The sequence below is a fragment of the Xiphophorus hellerii genome, chromosome 14 (genome assembly GCF_003331165.1).
Source record: "Xiphophorus hellerii strain 12219 chromosome 14, Xiphophorus_hellerii-4.1, whole genome shotgun sequence".
In the NCBI taxonomy this organism is placed as follows: domain Eukaryota; kingdom Metazoa; phylum Chordata; class Actinopteri; order Cyprinodontiformes; family Poeciliidae; genus Xiphophorus; species Xiphophorus hellerii.
In genome coordinates, this window is record NC_045685.1 from 18,458,222 (window position 1) to 18,478,890 (window position 20,669).

General features: G+C 39.2%; 1 protein-coding gene across 1 annotated transcript in view; it reads left to right on the forward strand.

Moving 5' to 3' along the window:
- The window catches only part of pcxb (pyruvate carboxylase b), a 378,906-nt gene that overhangs the window by 20,666 nt on the left and 337,571 nt on the right, over positions 1 to 20,669 (forward strand). The window contains exons 3-9 of the mRNA XM_032584098.1: positions 2,996 to 3,089; positions 4,418 to 4,508; positions 6,870 to 7,035; positions 7,276 to 7,421; positions 14,045 to 14,162; positions 15,307 to 15,374; positions 16,797 to 16,880. Coding sequence (XP_032439989.1) covers positions 2,996 to 3,089; positions 4,418 to 4,508; positions 6,870 to 7,035; positions 7,276 to 7,421; positions 14,045 to 14,162; positions 15,307 to 15,374; positions 16,797 to 16,880 — 767 coding nt within the window. The remainder of the gene's footprint in view (positions 1 to 2,995; positions 3,090 to 4,417; positions 4,509 to 6,869; positions 7,036 to 7,275; positions 7,422 to 14,044; positions 14,163 to 15,306; positions 15,375 to 16,796; positions 16,881 to 20,669) is intronic.

Sequence of the window (20,669 nt, forward strand, 5' to 3'; positions counted from 1 at the left end):
TTCTTTGTGTATTAATCACTTGAGCGTTGTAAACCGTCCAAACAGAAGTCTGATTGCAGTTTTATCTAGTCCTATCATCATCCACGCAAAAAAAGAAAATCGTATTTCAACAACAAATCTGCGTTGATGTTTGAGTAATTGGAGTCTCTCCTGTCAAGTCCGGTCCAGACGGACAGACGATTGTTTCTCTGTTATCATCCATTTAAAATGACAAACTTACTCACACATCTGACTGTTGATCTGGTGCTGCTCTAATTAAACACACGTGCTGCATCAACCCATCACTCCCAGTATAAACGCTCTGGTTTTCAGTCCTGCCGCACTCTGTCAGCGTTTCTTCTCCTCCATGCTTGTTGCTCCTCTTCTCGTTTCGTTTCTGCAGCTCTTGTCAGATGTGATTTTTGCTGCAAGCCACTTGTTGTCTCCCTCTCTGCCCTGCTGTGACTCCCCTCATTTACTCCTCCTCATTTACCTCCTCCCTCCCACTGCTTTTGTCTCCTCTAATCTTATCTGCGTCTCCATTAAAGACGCCACACTGCTCGTTTTTGATTGTCACTTCTTTAAAGGACCCGTCACCCCAGCCTTCACTCTGATTCAAATCGTCTAATCTGTTTTTCTATAAATCTCTCCCTCACTAATTTTCCCTTTGTGATGTTAGTCGCTGCTTTTTTCTTTTTTAAAAAAAAGCTGCACAAACATTTAAATGCCGTCTCCTGTCCTCCCCTTCAAACAAAAACAAAACATACCAGCTTTCAGTGACTGAGGTTGATTTTTCACTAAACTGTGCTTTTTTTTTTTTTTTTTTTGAGCGTTTGGTTCCTGTGACAGCAAGATGAACGCTAAGGAGTGTTTTTTTTTTCTGTCAGCGAATGTCTGCTGGGCTCTTTAGTTTTGCTGCTTTCTACCTTTCAAATGGCTTTTTTTTTTTTTTCTGCACATCACATATGGTGTCTTTCACAATTATTGAGACTTCAGTACGTTTTATTGAAATTTCATGATAAACAAAATGGTGCGTAGTTGTGAAGTGGATGGAAATGTCTGGCGGCTTGAAATCATTGAAATAAGGTTTGGAAAGTGCTTCATTTCTGTTTCAAGTCCTTAAACGTGCTTGGTATTCTAACTGAGCAGTTGTGCAATAAAGTATTAAAGTGTAAGCTAATGTTAGATTAAATGCTGTTATTTACAGTTTTTACTCACCGTCTGAAGTTAAATCAGACTGAAATTTTCTTATTTTAAGTTAGTTGGAATTAGCAAATTTATTTCTATTTACTAAATGAGAAAAAAACTTGACCAGAATATTTTTTTGTAACTTTCTTGGACCAGTCATGACTGGTAAAAAACCAGTATTAATTTAACGCTGGCATTTATTTTTACTGTGTAGATTTAAAAAACTTTATTTACAGTTGAAACGAGACGGTTTTTACTCACCATCTGAAGTTAAATTAGACTAAAAATTTCCTATTTTACATTAGTTGAAATTAGAAAATTTATTTCTATTTGCTAAATGCCAAAAAACTGGCCAAGAACATTTTCTAGAGATTTATTTTATAACTTTCTTGGACCAGTCGGGTGTATATGGTTTGGTCGACATTTTTAAACAAAATTTTTGTTACATTGTAGTTTAACTTGTTTCTGCTGTAGAATATGGAATACTATCACAATAAAATTATTAATGATAATAATAAATTATATCATATAAAACTGATTTCAAACTGTTTTAGTTTGTTTTTATTTCCAAATTGTGGTGCTGGAAAAGTTTGAAACTTACCTTGAAAATGCTTAAAGTGCTTGAGTTTTACAGTGGGAAACATGAACAAACTTAAATAATGTAGCTTAGCTCGATAAAAGTCAAGGTGGCTTCAGTAGCCGCCTCTTTCTCTACCAAACTCACGTTTCCTCTTTTTATAAAACGGATCAGACTCGTTCACATCGGACATTTTCAGGAATTGGCACAATAAACTTTACAGGACGATAAATTGTTCCAGAAGTTTTTGCAAAAAACGATGACATTTTTGTTTTGAGACCGTTTCCAAGTAATATATTAGTCAAAAATATATAAGGTGTAGTTGTAATGCAACTACATTCACTCACTCAAAGAATAATAAACGTTAATTTCTAGCTAACATGTAAAAGTGGAAGACATTTTAAATATCCAAAATAAATAAAATGTATCCTGAAGTTTATGAAAATTAATTAATCTGGAAATAATTGTGCTGTCTTCACAAGAAAAACAAACTATCATGCAGATATAAATGATCAAGCTCGTTTTCAAATGACTTCTTACTGCTTCTGTTTTATTTAAGGGTGTTGGAGTAAAGGGACCACCTCATTTTCTGATTCATATTTCTAAAAACCTATAAAAAAATCATTTTCCTGACATTAAATTAATAAGTGTTAAGCCTTGCAATAAACAATAATATTGTTGTTTTGAGGCCGTTTTAAGTTATATAATGGTAAAGACATAATAATGCAGCAACTCAAACAGCAATAAACATTGGACCTGGAAGACTCTTTAAATACCTAAAATAAAAAACAAAACTACAAATAAAATGAATTATGAAGTCTCTGTGAACAAAATTATTCTTAAAAAATATATGAAAAAATAAAATAATACAAAACAAAATGGTTAGATAAAAATTTTATTTCTTCCCAGAGGGATTAATAAAGTTTTTATCTATTATTCTTCAAAAAAGGGCTATTTGAGCACAAAGCACCAAACTGAAGACTTTTGACTTTTGTCATTAAGTTTTTGGTGGAGAGAGGGAGAAAAGAGAAAAACTATAAATTATGCAAATGGATATTATTTTAATTTATCATGCGATTGATTTATTGCTTGTCGCGACAGGCCTACAAGTGATGCATACAAGCTTGGAACTGGTTACAAAATGAAGGAAAACCTCAAGTACATAAATGATTTAAACCTCAGTCGTTGTGATGCTCACAGCAGAATGACTTCATTTACTTTTCCTCCTCTGTAATTTTAATTTTTTTCCAGGTGAAATTGCCATCAGAGTGTTCAGAGCCTGCACTGAACTGGGGATTCGCACCGTGGCTGTTTACTCTGAGCAAGACACCGGACAGATGCACAGGTAACGACCGTCTTCAGAGGCTTCAGTAAATAAATCACGTCTTGTCCAAATGATGCAACCGCCAAGTAACAAAGAAAAGTTTGAAGCCTCTCTTCCCCCATTGGTGCTTTGATCATTGCTGGTTTTTGTGTGAAATGGCAACAAATGTCGAGTTGTTTGGAGGGTAAACGTTAAAAAATCTTGTTCAATCCCAGTTGACATGTTACTCTACGTTTGCCCTCCATCTTTATTCTCACTCAGTTACAGGAAATCCTGACTGGACGCAAAGTTAGCGGGCTAAATATATAAAAACCAAGTAAATATCACTTGGCCAAGAGTTATGGACACCATATTTTCCGGACTATAGAGCGCACCTCACTATAAGCCGCACCCATAAAGTTAAAAAAAACCAAAAAAAAAAAAAACCCTGGAAACGTACATATATAAGCCGCAACGGGCTAAAGGCTGCTGGTATCTCCGCCTCTCTGTTTTCCACAAGGGCGCAGCAGCAGGCAGCATCCTTAATAAATCTGCTGGATATATTAAGAACGCAGCCCTGCGTCTCCAACGCCGAACCATGGATTCGTTCACGCCGAGCTTACGTGCAGCGGTTATCGATCTGTGCTGCCAGATCGACAGCCTTCAACTTATAAGCTGCATCATATGAACTTCTTCGTGTTGTTTCCATGATGAGGGGGTTTGAGTTTGAAAACATTTCTCCGCCGTGCCTGCTGCTACCATGTGCTTGTTCTAATTGGAAAATCAGCTCGCTCTTCTTTGATTTCCAAGTTTGACTTTGAATGATTCACTTCCTGCTAAAGAGCCCCCTGGTGGTTGAAGAAAAGTCCACAGAAAAGCCGCACCGGGCTAAAAGCCACATGGTTCAAAGCGTGGGGAAAAAAGTAGTGGCTTATAGTCCAAAAAATACGGTAATTTCATTACTCCTCAATTAACGGTGTGCCAATTTATTGGTGCTGATTTCCTTAATTTTGGGAGAGTGGTGATCGGCCAATTTAAACGTGAAGCAAATCTTATCTACCTCAGCAAAGGTCTAAAAATCAGCCACTGTCCTCTTCCGTTTTCCTGTGAGAGGCTTGACTGACAGACCGGCCCACCAGGTCATATCTGCACTTAATAGTCATTCCACTTTTTGTTTTGCTATAATGAGCAACATTTCAGACAAAATAAAATTGGCCAACAACAGAATAGGCAGGTCAGGATTTTTTAAAGATCGGAGATCGGCCAGAAAACTGCTGTTGGTGCAGTTTTATGGACCGAATGCGTGGAGGAAAAACATGTGGAGGAAAACATTAACATGCATGTCAATGTTTTGTTTTTGCACTTTGCAGGCAGAAGGCAGATGAGGCTTACCTGATCGGAAAGGGCCTGCCACCAGTGGCGGCGTACCTGCACATTCCAGACATCATCAAAGTGGCCAAGGTGAAGGATATTTACTAACATGTACAGCTATAAATTGTGACGTGTAAACTCAAACAGAACATGGATGATATTTGGAGAGGATGTCTGAACATATTAAAAATGTCATAAGTTTGATAGAGCATGATGGTTGAAGGTTGTTATGGTTTATTAGCTTCTGTTTTTATTTTAACAACTTTTGTAATTGGTTTAACTTTAAAATCTCTTCTTGACATGACCTCAAATATTCTTTTTTTCATGTCTTTTTAAATGACTCGGAGAGCCAAGAACACGTCTGCCAATGGTGAAGCAAATTCTTTTTTTGGTTAGCGACTCGGCTAACTTTAGCTAAAGCTCTAGTTTACCTGGCTGTTTTGTGAACATTTAATTCAGTGTGAGGTTCAATTTGTAAGCGGGTGAAGATTGTTTACGCATCAGGTCAGTTTCCTCTCCCCACATTCTGTTTTTTTTTTCCTCAATAACTTTTATTTCAAACAAAAAACGTACAGAAAGGGGAAAAGAAAACATGGACTGTAGTGAACAAGATATAAAAATAAATATAATTTGGAGCATGTAGATTATTTTAGAGCTTAGTATAAGTTTACATATTTCCATTAGTGATGTATCGATACATGAAAAGTTGGGTCGATATCCAGTATTTATGTTGCTGTTTAGGGAACTGATATTTTTGTTGTTGAGATTTGATTGAATGCTAAATGGCTTGCCATATTAAAACTACTCCATCTCTGCTGCTGCTTCAACCCAAAACAAGCCGACTTATCGTCTGTGTAGCAGTAGAGGCGTGGCGTTCTTCAGATTCATTTGCTCAGAATTTATGGAGGCTCTTAATCTGACCTAATGAACACATCTGATTGTTTTTATACACAAAAAAAAACATATTTTTGGACCTATAAAAGAGGAGAAATGTCAGCTCTGACACTCCTTCCTGGCTGCTCTTGGCTCGTTTGTCATTCTCTTGCACACCTGTGTCTTTTGTTCACTTCTTTGTGCGTGTCCCATGTCCCTCCTGTTCAATCTAGTTTTCCATCTTCCTTTTTTCCGCACCCTCATTTCCTGCAGCTTTATCATCCCACCGATCAGATCTGCTCCTTTTTTTCTCCTTTCTTTGCACCAGCTGCAGTTGTTCTTTGTCGTTCTTCTGACCTGTCTCTCGTGGTGTGTGATTTCTTGTTTTTTGGGGTTTTTTTTCCTCCACGTGTTCGACCAGCCAAGCCGAGGGAGGCATCGCCGTCCAACTCATTTCTCTAAATCAGCCTGGCTGTCTGGGAGCGCCGCCACCACATGCCAGGAAGATGTGTCTGTTTTCTTTCACGATGAATGTCGGCGTATGTTTACCTGTTGTTCACTCCGTCACTCCTTAATGTGTGACAGAAATACCGATGTCTTTCTCCATGCCTTCTGTGAGATTTCTCGTCTGAAAGCTCGTTTTCAGCCGCCGTCTCCATCTTGATCTTCTCTACGTTTTTATTTGTGGGTGTCTGAACCTGCTCGCCTGTGTGTGGCAACATGCCTCCTCTGGCCTGGCAACGCTGTTTCCCCCGAGCAACAGGACGGTCCGTAATTACAGCCCGCCTCGTGTAAAAGAGCAGATGGCACATACGGCGCCAGTGATGGCTTTATCCATTAGGATCGGCCAACACTGGATCTGGCTGCCTGTGAGCTTCAGCTCAGCACCTTATCCATGGCTACATGTAACAATAGACTTTACTTAGTTTCCTTTTTAGAAGTTTTAATAAAATATTGTCACACGAACGTCGGCATATTGTTCTCGCTGCGATGCACTCTGGGAAAATGACGTGTAATGGTCCAACAGAGCTAGAAACTTCATTGAGTGAAGTTGTTAAGCCTTTTCAAATTGAACCGGAGCGCGTTGAAATCGATGGGAGCGTTGAAATCGATGGGAGCGTTGAAATCGATGGGAGCGTAGAAATCTCAAGAGGTGATGAAGATGAGGAGGACCAAATGGAGGAAGAGGAGAGTTGGCCGTAGGAGCTGCTGGTGTTTTGCTGCTGCTGCCATCAGCAGTTGTAAATGAAACAATGAATGACGCGTACCTCTGGTCGGACTGTGTGATCTGATAAGTACTTCTACAGCTCTCTGTCCGGTCTCCTGGTCTGGTCTCTCCAGGGCAGAGAAGTCCGTAATGTCTGCCCATGTGAACTAGTCAAGGGTGTGAATTATAACCTGTCAAATTACAGACGGGCTTCACATTTTTCCACCTTGTAAAAGAAAAACAAAAACGGTCAAATATGGAAAATACTTTGTTAACTCGACCTCTGGTCCAGGGCGGCAGTAGCACCGCCGGTGCTCTGTTAGCATTTCGAGAGCTTCCATTGCTAATGTAGAGCTAATTTCTTTTCTTAGGACAACGGCGTGGATGCCATCCATCCTGGCTACGGTTTCCTCTCTGAGCGCGCAGACTTCGCTCAGGCCTGCTCAGACGCTGGAGTCAGGTTTGTTGGGCCGAGCCCAGACACGGTCCGCAAGATGGGAGACAAAGTGGAGGCGCGATCGCTGGCAATTGGAGCAGGTGAGGAGGAAATCAGAGTTTTGTATCACTTTGGATGAAAATAGGACCTTTGAGAAGCGTTGCTTCATCAGTAAACCGCTTTGAATGATTAAAACCTGATCTATTCACAAACTTAAATTATTTCAGGTTGTCGGTGAGGGATGAAAACGGTTCAGCTTCTGTAGTTACAATAAAAATTCAATCAGCCTCAAGGACCATTTCTAAACTGTAGGTTTGATTTCCTCCCCTCCTGCATGTCAGGTGTTCCTGTGGTCCCGGGAACCAACTCTCCCATCTCCAGCCTGCAGGAGGCGCAGGCGTTCGCCCAGACCTACGGCTTCCCCATCATCTTCAAAGCGGCGTACGGAGGAGGAGGCCGAGGCATGAGGGTGGTCCGTGAGTACGAGGTAAGAGCTTTTTCCTTACCCCAAATGTCTCCACTGTTTGTTTATTTTTATTTAAGCACGTAATGTCCATCTGTACAACAGACAGGAGTCATTTACATCAAATAAAGTTTAAATTGGGGTGCAAATTGTGCTTTAGATCCCGTGAGTTGTTTGGATCGAGACAGTAATTCATTACTTTTTCTTTGTGCAGAATCATTTTTTATTTTTAATTCACACAGACAGAAACATCAGGGGAATGTACATTTTCCATCTCTTCCACATCTGTTTGAATGTCTAACTAAGAAAGTGATTCTTTCCCATCACAAATATACCACCTATGATGTCAAACCATTCATTTAAACTTATTATGTCAGGTTTAAGTCATGTCTTTGTAATTGCTTTTCTTAGTATTCCTAATAAATATTTAGTTTTAATATTTACAGCAGTTGATTATTTGAACCCAAAAAGACGTTTTTCTCAGTTAAACGTAATTTATTTTCCAAGTAAAGGACATTCCCAAAATCAGTGGTAATAATTGGCTTCCTGGGATCCCAAGTGTCTAATTTTAAAGGAAATTCTAAGTAGACGATGGCTTTGAGAAGGTTTGAAATACAAATATTTCCCTTTTATCTTTTCTTTCACCACCGTTATGCCAAACTCTTCCAGGCTTTAACCCTGTAATGATTTTTTAACCGGATCGCCTGTTGTGAAGGATCCGCCTGGCAGCTGGTTCTCCGTAGGAACGTTGATAACCGCGTTAGCTTTAGCATGTCAGCCGACCAGATGGCCATGTAGCAGAACTGCGTGACGACTCTTCGTCATATCTTCGGTCATACTTCTGTCGCTGTTGTAATTACACGTCTGCTTTCCAGGCAGCACAACCGCCTTGTGAAGGTCACCTTCATGCCGGGCGGTGTGAGCGGAAAGACCCAACAAGCTAAACTATGAAGCAGAGTGGAGAAACATTCCTTTCAGAATCAGGGTTGTTGTGACACAGCGGCAGGTTTTAAATGAGGGAGGAATATAGAAAGTTTGACGCTTACTAAATAGGTTTTGGTTCTCAAAGTATTTTTAATTAAATTCCAAAATGGAAATTAGATGTTGTTGTAACTCGTATAAAGTTTCTTTATGGTGCGTTCACACCAAACGTGTTGTGCATCCGATGTGTGTTCACTTTGAAATCACATGCTTGACATTTTGCTTCAAAATCGCTCTAGGCGGCGTTGAGAGGAGACTCCTTGGCAAACGTGTCCCTCAAACTCTTCCTCGTGCATATTTCATCTAAATAAATATGTTTAACGTTATTTAGCACTTATTTAATGTTTGGTGTGACTCAACGTTTTGGCTGGATGGATTTGGATAGCTCAAATGCAGGGAAATATTTTAAAATAGTAAAAGTTAAGACTTGCTTTACAGTAGGGCTTTTGTAAACGAATATTTTAGTAATCGAGTAATCTATCGATTATTCTAACGATTAATCAAGTAATCGGATAAAAAAATTATAAAATAAAGTTTTGGTAAATCTGACATAACAGCAGTGTTACTATTGGATATCAATATCAGTCCAATTTTTCATATTTTTTGTAGTTTAGAAAATTTAATAAAATTAACTAGGTTAACAATAATTAACCTGTTAACTTTCTAAGTTAACATGAAGAAAAGTTATACAAAGATCTGAAATTATATTCAATTTAATAATAAAGAGGCAGGCTCACAAATACGCTTATAAAAAATGTCTCTACTCCAGCAGCTTTTAGTTTATGTATTCATCTTCAGTCAGTTTAATAGTTGGATTCTCACCTTGCCCCGTACCTGTCAAGCTTTGAGAACACGGGAAATGTCGTCTGGACTGGGGGGCTTGGAGTGGTGGTGGTGACGAGGGGACAGCGCTCTTCCCGCTGTTCGCTTTCAACCCGCAACTCCCAGAGGAAAAAGGCTGCCATACTCCAGGCATCACGCCAGTCATTTTCAGGATCTCTATTGGTCCCCCAAAAACGATGAAAACCCGGGCATTATCAATAATCAATAAAATCCTCCCAGGCCGAGCTTGAAAATTGGATGTAATGCTGCTAATGCTTAGCTTTCGTCAACAACTCAGAGGCGGAAGTCAGAGCTCCGCAAAACGCAAATAATGTCCCGGCCAGAACGCAGTAAATAACAAAACATAAATTAACGAAGCTTCGAGGCAGGTAAATTTTCCTCGAGGAATTTTAATAGTTAAGATCAGTACTTACTTCTCTGTTGTTGCTGTGGACAGTGTAATGTCAGACACGGCTTTATTAACCAACCTGTTTTTATAAAACATATCGGTGTGGCTTTGTTGCGTATCCTTGGAGCCTCTGCAGTCATGATCCGCTGGTATGAATGACCTTTCCTGAGTCCTAGCACAGTCTGATTAATTAGTTGTTGACATTTTTTGTTACCCGTTGGATCCAGAGAGACCAGAGCAGATATGATGTGAGGAAAGTATAAAGAGATTTCTCCAAATAACAATGTGTAGTTTGCCTTTTAAATTCATTAATGCCGGCTCGCAGATGATTTGTATGCGTAATTTAAAGTCAGCCAAGCTGGTGAAAACGTATTACAGGACAAGATGTGAGTGTGTTTGCTGATAAACAAAGCTGCCAGATTCCCACAGTGTATGTTTGGTTGATATGCTTCCTGAAAAGACGGGTGAGGCCGCACGCATCAAAGCTCCAGCGGCACAAATACGACAGACGGGCTGAACTGATGTGAAAGGATTACAAATGGACTTCTCAAAGTTTAGGTTTTGGAGAAACTCCTCCGTCGGATCAGGAAGGACGGGTTCAAAAATTGATTTGACCACTTTTCAAAGTCTGTTACCTTTTATTTGGGTTTTCACAGCATCTGTCACGTCGCTTTTGCACTTCAGATGTTTTTTATTTCACTCTATAATTTCACTGTGTTGTGAGCATGAATGACCAGTTTCATGATCTCTCCATATTTGGTTTAGGCTTTTGCAAAAACCAATTAATCACATAAATTAAGGGGAGACTGTGGCTCTTTGGTAGAGTAGTCGTCTTAGGTTGTAGGTTCGATTCCAGCTTCCTCCTGCCACATGTCGATGCGCCTTTGGGCAAGGCACTTAACCCCAAATTGCCTACTGATCTGCGTATTGGTGTATAAATGTGTGTGTATTTGTCAGTGCGACTGGGTGAATGTGACTCTAGTGTAAAGCGCTTTGAGTGGTCAAAAATGGCTGGAAAAGCGCTATACAAGTTCAGTAAATTTATCATAATAAATAGAAATTAGCTCAATAATTTCCATTCTGTTGATTTTTTTGAACAGCGATTCTGTTTAGACGTCATAATCTGGTTGTATGTGTTTTATGTTTCAGATTTATTTAATGTTCTTGGTTGTTGTTTTTCTTTAAATTACTTCTAGTTTCAGTGTTGCATATTATTTACAAAATTAAACTTGCATTACTATCCCATTACCAATATATATTACAATATTATCATTTATTGCGATAATTTCTGGTACAATATATTGTCCAGGAAGGTTTATTGTGACAGGCGTAGTTGTCACCTACATGACCTGGGTCTCTCTATATTCGACAAATACTTACAAATAGTAACAAAAGACCCACCAGATAAAAACTGTTTTTATTAGGGCTGTTTGGTATTAGCTAGCCAGCTTTTGCTGCTAGCTGGTGGAGCGCTAGCGGGAGAAACGGTTTTACCAATGATGAAAGAAAAATCCTGCAACTGATAATCTATTTTCTCCACATTTTGTGAAGAGAAAACCGCGTTCAGTGTCTTCTTCGTAGGTTTTTTGTCATTTCCGTCAGTATTTCTTGGTGTAGCGCCCCCACTGATGAGGAGGGGAACAGATTGCCCTCTTTCACATTGCAGTAGGAAAGTGAAGCACAGCAGCTGAAAATGTAACAAATGTTGCAATTTTGTTCCCAAGCCGAACAGAACCTACTGGACTATCGGTTCTGAAAACACCCTAAAAAACTAAAATCTACTTATTGCATCAGTTGTGGTGAAATAACTTGTTACCAGCTGGAAGATAATCAACCTAATAGTTAAACCAATTTGAATAATTATTTCACACTTATTGCAGTTCTTCTCTGACGTGTAAATTGCGCACAGTGATATTGTGACGATGCATTTCCGATACATGGCGCAGACATTTTAAAGACTCTCCCTGCGGCTTCACTGCACGTTCGGGTTCGCCTCTTACGTTGGGTCCGTCGCCATGGCAACGTCACCTGTCCCGCTCTGTAACAGGAGAGGTTACCGGAGTGGAGATCAAACATGCAAAAGCCTCACTCCTCACCCTGTTTATGTCCAGAAAGGAAAGAAAAAAGAAAAGCAGTGGTGCGTGGACAGTGAAGGAGTCTCCTGTCTCTCTCTCTCTCGCTGTCGGCCTTCAGGTTACACCTCGACTTTAATCAGAAACATTTAAAAGGAAAATGTCCAAGCAGACATGAGGCAAAGAATTGATTCTATTTGGATTGGATTGTAACGATCTGAGAAGTATCATGAAAATTCATCCCGGTTTTTAATATGATCAGTTTTGATTTAATGCGTTTTAAACATGAGCAGTGGTTATACAAGCGAGTTAGAGGACAAATTCCCTCAATAAAACTGTTTGACAACAAGCGAGTTCATTTACTGACATTGGAAGTAATAAAAATTGACAAATGAGATTTTGGGCAAACCTAAATCTACCGACAAACGATACACCTGATGTTATTCCGACATTAACTGATATTTATATGTAGCTGCAGTTTGCGTGTTTCAGGTGGGGGACAGGTTGGCTATTTTTGATCTGATTGGGATTGTGGGATGTTTGACTGATATAATAGCAGGGTTTCCCCCAGTGTATTCTAAGCCTGGCGGGCCACCAGGCTTTACTTGTGTCCCCACCAGGCTAAGTCTTTAAGTCTTTTTAAAATGTTTGCTTTTTTTTAAAGGTTTTATAGTTGGTGTTCAGGTATTAATCTTTTAATAACACTTAATTATCAAATGATATTTTCAAATTTCCTGTCAACTTTAAACATTTTTCAACTCAAAAACATGTTGGGCCGCTGGATCACAATCACCAGGCTTAGCAGGTTTTCTGGGGGAAGCTTTGAATAGGAAGCTGGTTTTGTAAAAGGATAGGGAAATGTATAAATCAGTAAATATCGGCTACCAGTGCATATTTTCATACTTGTGCATCTCTAAATAAAACTTCAGCCAGCAAATTGTAGTTGTGAACAGCTTAATAAAACATTTTAGCATTTTAACATAGCTTAAATTTAGAGCTGGACGACTAGGCTGACTAACATATTGCTGTATAAGCAGTTGATATCAGTCCATATTGATAATTACTGATCACTTTTTTTGTTTAAAATATCTGAAACTCTGGTTTCTCTGACATGACCTTTCCTGTTTTATTCAGTTTTCTCTCCTTGCCGTTTATTTTTAAACAGTTATGAGGCACCGTGGCAAAACCTTAAAAGTGCTGTGTCGCAAGTTACTCAGCAGGTTGTTGCTAGGTAACCAAAGAATGAGTTGCTAGGTAACCAAAGAGTGAGCGAGCCAGTTGATTCCACCAACCTTTCTGTTAGAGATTGAGCTGCCAAAGCCATTCCTGTGCCTACGTTTCCTCTGGTTCTGGACCAGAGTTCAATAAAAATATTGAACATGCTGTCAGACATATTATCTATTGATATTGATCATGTGTCTGTAGCGATGTAGCTTGTTTTTGATTTATTGCCCAGCGTTTCCCTGTAGGTGATTATTCTTTTTGATACAAAGTGATCCCTGCCAGCAGGATATATTAGGAAAAAAAACGCTCATTAAAATTCCCACTTCTCTTGAAGATAACAATTCAAACAGCAAAGATTGCGATAAGTACTGCTGTGCCTGTTACACAAATATTTACCATAAAAATCCTCCTTAAACAATCCTGAGAACTGCATGTACTGGAGGGAAAATACCACTCTTTAAATGATTCAAGCACATTAAGTGTGTTTTTTCTGCTGCTAAATGTCATAAATTATTCCTTTTTACTCAGCTCATGTGTTAAACAATTACTTGCATGTAAATTTAGTTTAATTCAGTTGTTTTGTATTTTTAGCTGGTAAATTTATTGACCTTTCAAAGTCTTTGCCACATTGCTTTTTGAGGGAGTGCTTATAGAGAAACCCATGTTGGGTTATTATTGTAGCAACGCCGATGTGTGCAGCTGCCCTTAGGAGTTGGATAGCTTCACCCTCCAACAAAATCTCTTCTCAAGGCTGCAGAATGACAGCGGAGGCCATGTTTGAGTTTTCCCCTCCACCGTCTCGAAGCTCGGAGGCGAAGGACGGAGAGGGAGGCCTGGTGTTGATTCAGCCTCTCCCCAGAGCGAGAGACTGGACGCATCACACACCGACAGACACAGAGATTGAGCCGTGACCTTCCACATGTAGGGTCGCGACCTTCCAGAGCCGATGTGTAGAACGTCTCACCCATCGGGGTTGCAGACATGTGCGCCAAAAGAAACGTAGAAAACATGCGAATGTCAAAAAGAGGGCTTAAAAAAAACAGGAAAAAGTTGGAGGGTTTGTTTTAAAATTCAAGGTTTTCGGGCCTTGAATGGATGCGCTCGTTCAGACAGTGATGGGTTTTGTTTTTTCATGTCAGGAACTGGAGGAGAATTACCAGCGGGCGTACTCTGAGGCCCTGACGGCTTTTGGGAACGGAGCGCTGTTTATCGAGAAGTTTGTTGAAAAGCCGAGACACATCGAAGTCCAGATCCTCGGTAAGTTAGCTCACTTTGGCACGCTTGTAACTTTATATTTGGTTTGTACTTTAGTTTTGTTTTCAACTAGAGATGAGCAACATGTACTTAAAATTTTATCACAATATTTTGTTACTAAGTGATGATGTGAGCTATTGTGACTGCATGACGCGGCACCACAAACACATACTACTCTTAACAAAACATTCCCATTTTTAATACGCTTCTTTAAGACACCAGTCAGATAAAGAAGCATATATTTTAATTTGTAGATATTTATTGATGCTCTCATTGAACAAACAGTGGCAAAAATGGTAAGAAATAATCTCAAGAATAGACAGTGTTGGGAGATTTTAAGCAAAATTAACTGGAATTTATTGTGACGATACATTTATCACGATAAACAATACGATAAATTCCCACCCATATCTTAAATTTTTTAATTTATCTCTTCTATCTCAATGACTTCATAGTAAATTAATGGTTGACTAAAAAAAGCCTGAAATTATGAAAGTATAAAGTGAATTTTTAATTTTGACTGGAATTTGATACAAAATTAGGATGATGGAAATGATGCTTTCCATCAGATCTTGGATCTCTCCACTTAAAGTGAGGGGAAAAAAACCACAACAAGCTGTTCAGTAATTTGATGAAACTTTGTTAATGCATCTTTTTATAATGTAGAAAAAAAGCTTAGTGGTAAAATTGAAAATCTGCAGAATGTTCCAATATTTATCTGATTAATGGTCAATAGATGCCCTACAAAGTTTACCATTTTAAACCCTAAACTTCTGTTTTGGAGTTGTTTTCTTCTTGACTTCAACTGGTGTATTTTTGCAAAAAAAATTAAATCAATACTTTCTCAGAAATCGATGGTTTTTACCGTTCTTTTTTCTCCGTTTCTGCTCTGGCGAGTTGTTCCTGGTTTTCTCTTGTCACATTTGGTCTGTAACAATACTTTTCCAGACTTTCTAAAGATTTTTCACTCATTTTTTCCCTCTAATTTTCTGTCAAGTGTTTGTACCTTGTGCAGTGTCTTGTGCAGTTTCTGCTCAGAAAATGGAGGCCAAGAAAATGTGACAATGTCTCCCGGACGAGCTGCAAAGCCTAATCACTTCTTTATCCCCCGACTTTTTCACCTCACCTACTTTCTGTCCGTCCTCAGGTGATAAATATGGTAATGTCATCCATCTGTATGAGAGGGACTGCTCCATTCAGCGGAGACACCAGAAGGTGAAGTTCCTCATTTTCGAATTAATCTACTCCAATATAATGCTGGAATTTGTTTAAGATTATCTTCTTGACATTTCTCTTGAGTTGTAATGAGTAGCATGAAGTGGATGGTAATGGTAAGTAGGCGTGAAGCAAAGGTCACGGAGCAGGAAACACGCCTGCGAGCTGCGCCGTCTGCTTGCCCTTGTTATTTGGGCAGAAAGACCAATGTTGGCGTCACATTAAGTGATTATAAACTCAGGCTGCAAACCCTGAAGGGCCTCAGATTGCTCTGAGCAGCAGGGGGTTCACAGACTGTATTTAAAAAAATACCCAGTTAGCCTCTAATAAGTTGTTTAAGCAACATAATCCTTCAAATCAACTTGAATCAGAAGTTTATTAACAGGTGGCTGCGTTATCCACTTGCTAAGAAGAGAGGAATTAATTCATTGTCTATTTGTCAAAATAACAAATGCCTCAACATCAAATTAGGGAGAGAATAACATTAGCAAAGCTTTCACCAGAGGAGGCTGATCAACATGTATTTTATTAACCACTGCCACCTCAAAGCAGTTTTAATCGTGCGTTTTCAGCACTTTCATCCTTTCGCTTTAATCAAATTACAAATGATAATCATGTTAACGACGCTGTTCTAGTTGAAAACCGATGACTTTTTAATTTTTTTGGTTTCTGTTCGGCTTAATCTGCGTTTATCCTCTGATCTGAGATCTTTTCCAACAATAGTCGAGTGTTGAGGCGGCTTTAGGACGGTTCAGTCACTTTTCATCCTCTCGCAGAGATCTTATTTTGGGATTGAATTGATTTTTTTTTTCCTGTTTTGATCAGATTTGGATCGTGTTTGAATTCTCGTTTGGAAGTAAATGAATCGGCTTCCAACATGGTGTACTCCACCCACCCAGCAGCTAAATTCAACACACAGTGTCACCATTAAAAACTATTTAATGCATCTGTAGGGCAGTAAAGCAGGGAAAAAAGAGAAATAATTAGTGGTAAAATTGACTATTTACTTTCTCTTTATTGCAAGCCGAGGGGAATTTGGTGATTTTTAGGGTGAACAATAATGAGCGCTGTAGTAAAATGCTGCTATTTTATATAAACAATGGATCAAACTGCAGCTTTGAGGGGACTAAGAGGCAATAAACTGTAATAAACCAACAATTATTCACCAACTGTGAGGTCTGCTGCAGCTCCAAAGAGCATTTTAGCATCTTATTACGCATTGTCTTGGTTTTATCACCCACAACTTTATTGATTGACTTTTCCACAGCTATTAATACCAAAAATGACACAGCCTGCCCCTATAGTGAAGGTCATTTTCTCTTTATTATCTCTAAAAACAAGGGAAGTTGATATGCAGATGCTGTATTTTATTTCTGAATCAAATTAGTGCAGCTTTAAGGTTTTTTTGTGTTTTTTTTAAAGGTTGTGGAGATTGCACCTGGCTTCCAGCTGGACCCACACCTGAGAGACAGACTTCATGCTGACGCCGTCAACCTGGCCAAACAGGTATGGTTCTCTGTTTGTAGGTAAAGCTGTTCAAGCTGCTGCCTTACTGATGCGGGTTTCTCTTCCTGTTCAGATACAGATTAGTTAAGATTTGTTACTGAGCTCCAGTCTGACTGGGAATTAATTGGTGCTTCATGGTTTAGATTTGTATGATTTTGTCCCACCTAACTTACTATCGATGTTCTAGATACTGCAGTACAGCTTCATGACGGCGACTGATATTTTGTCCTATTGGTATTTTCTGCAAATTAGCTACATTGCGCTGCTCCAACAAGATTTATGTTGACCTGAAATGAGAGGGTCCCATCTAGGACAGTTTTGAAGGTTTGGTGTGTAGAAATAAGGCGATAAGTCCATATATTAAGGGTGACTTTTTATGCTTCCTTGAACAGATTATGATACGTCTACAAAACATGTTCATTACATTTTTTGGACAATCTTTCTTGGATGATTAGATTTTAGTTTGGTCAGTTCTGCCTATTTTGAGCTCATTTCAGCTGTTTTAAATTCTTCAAATAAGCTGCTGCTGGCCACGCCCCCCGAATCACCCTTTATACTCACCATGAAAATAGCTGCAAACAGATCAGCAATTCTACCACTGTACATCATTGAAAAGCATTAGAAGAGCCTCCTGCACAACCAACAAAAATGCAGCAACTGGTTTCTGGATGAGAAGGCAATAATAAAACTCTTGTCTTTTCCAGCAGCCATTGTACAGCTCATACAGTGGTAAAACCAGCTTGGGTTGCTAGTAGGGATGCACTAATAGCAGTTTTCTGGGCGACCGCCCATTACCGATCTTTTAAAAAGCCCTACTTACAGATTCCGATTTTGGTCGATACCATTTTTTTCTCTGAAATGTTGCTCACTATATCAAGAAAGTTGCTGAATTGGCAACAATGGGGTGACTATTGTTAACTGTAAATGTGCAGACATGACCTGGTTTGTCAGTCAAACCAGGAGGAAAGAAAAGCACAGTGGTTGATTTTTAGACCTTTGCCGAGGTTGATAACATCGGTGGATATGATCGGCTTCACATGTAAAAATCGGCCGATAACTGATCTCCCAAAACTAAGGAAATTGCACCCCATGTTGCTAGGTAACTGGGCTGGACTCAGCTGGGGTTGCTAGGTAACGCGGTGCACATGGAATGTAACTTGTTATACTGCCGTTTTGTATTTTTCGGTTCCTGCAGCTTGAACAGAACAGACTTGAACCATTTAATTTCAATTATGCCTCAATAAATTGACGTTTTTATTCACTCGATTTACAAATTTAATAGTTATTAATTCTTTATTGTAACATTTTATTGCAGTGCTGGCTTGATGAGGTGTATTTTTCAGTAGGATGCGTTATATTTCAGGTTAAGGCAGGTGTCTACATACTGAATGTGCGCTTACAGTTTCCACTACTTCCCAAACAAATGCTGGCAGCCTTGAGGAGAAATGGCTCTGGGACTGAAAAGGCTGTTTTGGCAAGAGCCGAAGAAACAATGGGTGAACATGGGAAGTCAGAGGAAAGTCTCAGTCTTGTCCATTTTTATTTTTTTTATTCCCCTCACTCATAATTGGTCTGCAAGACAACTGGATTCTCCCCAGGAATTTTAATGCACCTTCTACCTGTCAGTCACATGAGGGGAACATTTGTTTTGGCAAGGTGGGAAGACAAAATTACAGTCAGAGCAGTTTGGGAAAGATTTGATGAAACTTTAGGAGCGTTTATTTTGCTTTTGCATTAAAAATACACCCATTTACCTTCTTTTTGCGTTTTTATAATATTTCTCTTGCTTTTGATGCCTATAAGGTTTTTCATGTATGACGGCATCACTTTAAAATCAAGCATCATTGCTCTGGGAAGATGCAAAGAAATGGCCTTTTTGGTTAATGGCCCAGGTGACGAATGGATACAAGCGAGATGGGAGGAGTAACATATGAGCAAAGAAATGACCTTGATGGAAGCTTAATGCGAGCCTCATCTTATACCTTCGCTCTAGCTATAACTTTTAATGCAGTGTTATCATGTGAATCCTGCTTTAAAGTGCAAAAACTCATCCTCAGGGAGGCAATTTCTCCATTCTTTCTTTGCTGAATAACTTGGAAAAAGGAAAGTTTAATTGTCTGTAGGTCAACAGAAATACTGACTGAATTACACCACAGTTGGATGCATACACACAGTCTGAAGGCAGCCTCTTTCAACGACACAAGGACAGATTTCACCTTCATCGCCTCTTGAACTTTCTGTGCTTTTGTTGTTTTTAAATGCTGGAAACCATTTTTGTTGGCAAACCTTGAGTTTAAGATCGAGTGTGTAAACACTTCTGGTGACAGGCACCTTAAGGCAACTTTTATCATCTCAACATTTGTAATGCGTCATTGGCCTGTGGAAACAAATTATTAGCATTTATGAAGGCTGTTCTGGTATGGCCCTGCCATCTTTGTTTCTTTATCAACCAGCTCTGCTTAAGGATGACCAGCGGAAAAACTACAAAACTGAGAGGTCTAAGCAGATGTTGTTAATCGATTGAAACTAATTTTATAATAAACCATTGATCAACAATTAATCCTAAGTTGATTAATGGTTTGCATTCAAAGTAGGATATCTTTGATATCCAAAAGTTTCAACACTAAGAAAATTAGCAGCATTGGGCAACGCTAACACAAAAGCTAGTTGTGCTAATGCAAAGCACTAATCATTAACCTTAGTTCTGCAAGCGCTAAAGCGCCATATCTACATGGTATTTTGGTGGAAGCTAATGCTAAATTACCATGTTGATACTCACCATGTGTCGATAATGCAACATGTTCTATAACGTACTATATCGCCCTCAACAGGATAAAATATGTCGCTGCACATTTACCTGAATGGTTGCACTTCAGGGAGTGATTCTTTGCAACAAACCTTTCACTTAACTATGATCAGCTCATAGTTAGCTATGCTAAGAAACAAAATTTATACAAGACAAAACCAAAATCTATGCGAAAACAAAAAAAGGCTGTAACGTTGCTTTGGGCAGCAATATTTAACTAGATTTTGCCTAGTTGATAGACTTCTATCAGTAACTGTAGAGCATCAGTACATTTTAAATAGTTTACTGTAGAGTGATGCATTCTGGGTACAGAATAAACATCTTTCGTTGAACCACATCAATGTTTAGACGTGAGGATTTGTAATTGGTTTTGAGACTACTCTGGAAGGATATACCAACATTTTCTTCACAAACAACTCTGTAATTGTGAACACAAAAGAAGACACAGTGAGAATTATTTAAAGAAAAGCACTAAAATAAATTTTAATGTGCTATATTTACGTTTTTCTCTGAGCTTCCCCACAGTTTAATGATCAAACCTGCAGCGTTTGCATGTAATCAGCAGGTGTCTCACTTTCTTCCGGCCCGATGCTCCATGTTTCCTCTATCGGTGCCCTCTTCCTTCTTTTTTTACCCTTCTGCTCTCGCCTCTTCCTGCGATGTGTGCCGGCTGCATTCAGATGCCCTCCTCTCCAGAGCCGTTCCCAGCTTCCTGCAGGCTTTAAAAACCTGTTCCCTAAAGAAAAGCAGAGCTGAACTTTGGTACTTGGTGCAGGATTAATGGCAGCACGTATTCCTCTCTGCCTCTATATGCATAGTGTGCATAGCGGTGAGATGATGCAAAGCAGCATGTATTTTTCATGAGCTGTGTGGTCCTGCAGTGAAATATTGTGTGGTAACTTTACACAGCAACCAACCCCATCACTAAAACTCATTACAGGACACAAGTGCAGGGCAGCCTTATTAGCCGACTGCTTAAGATG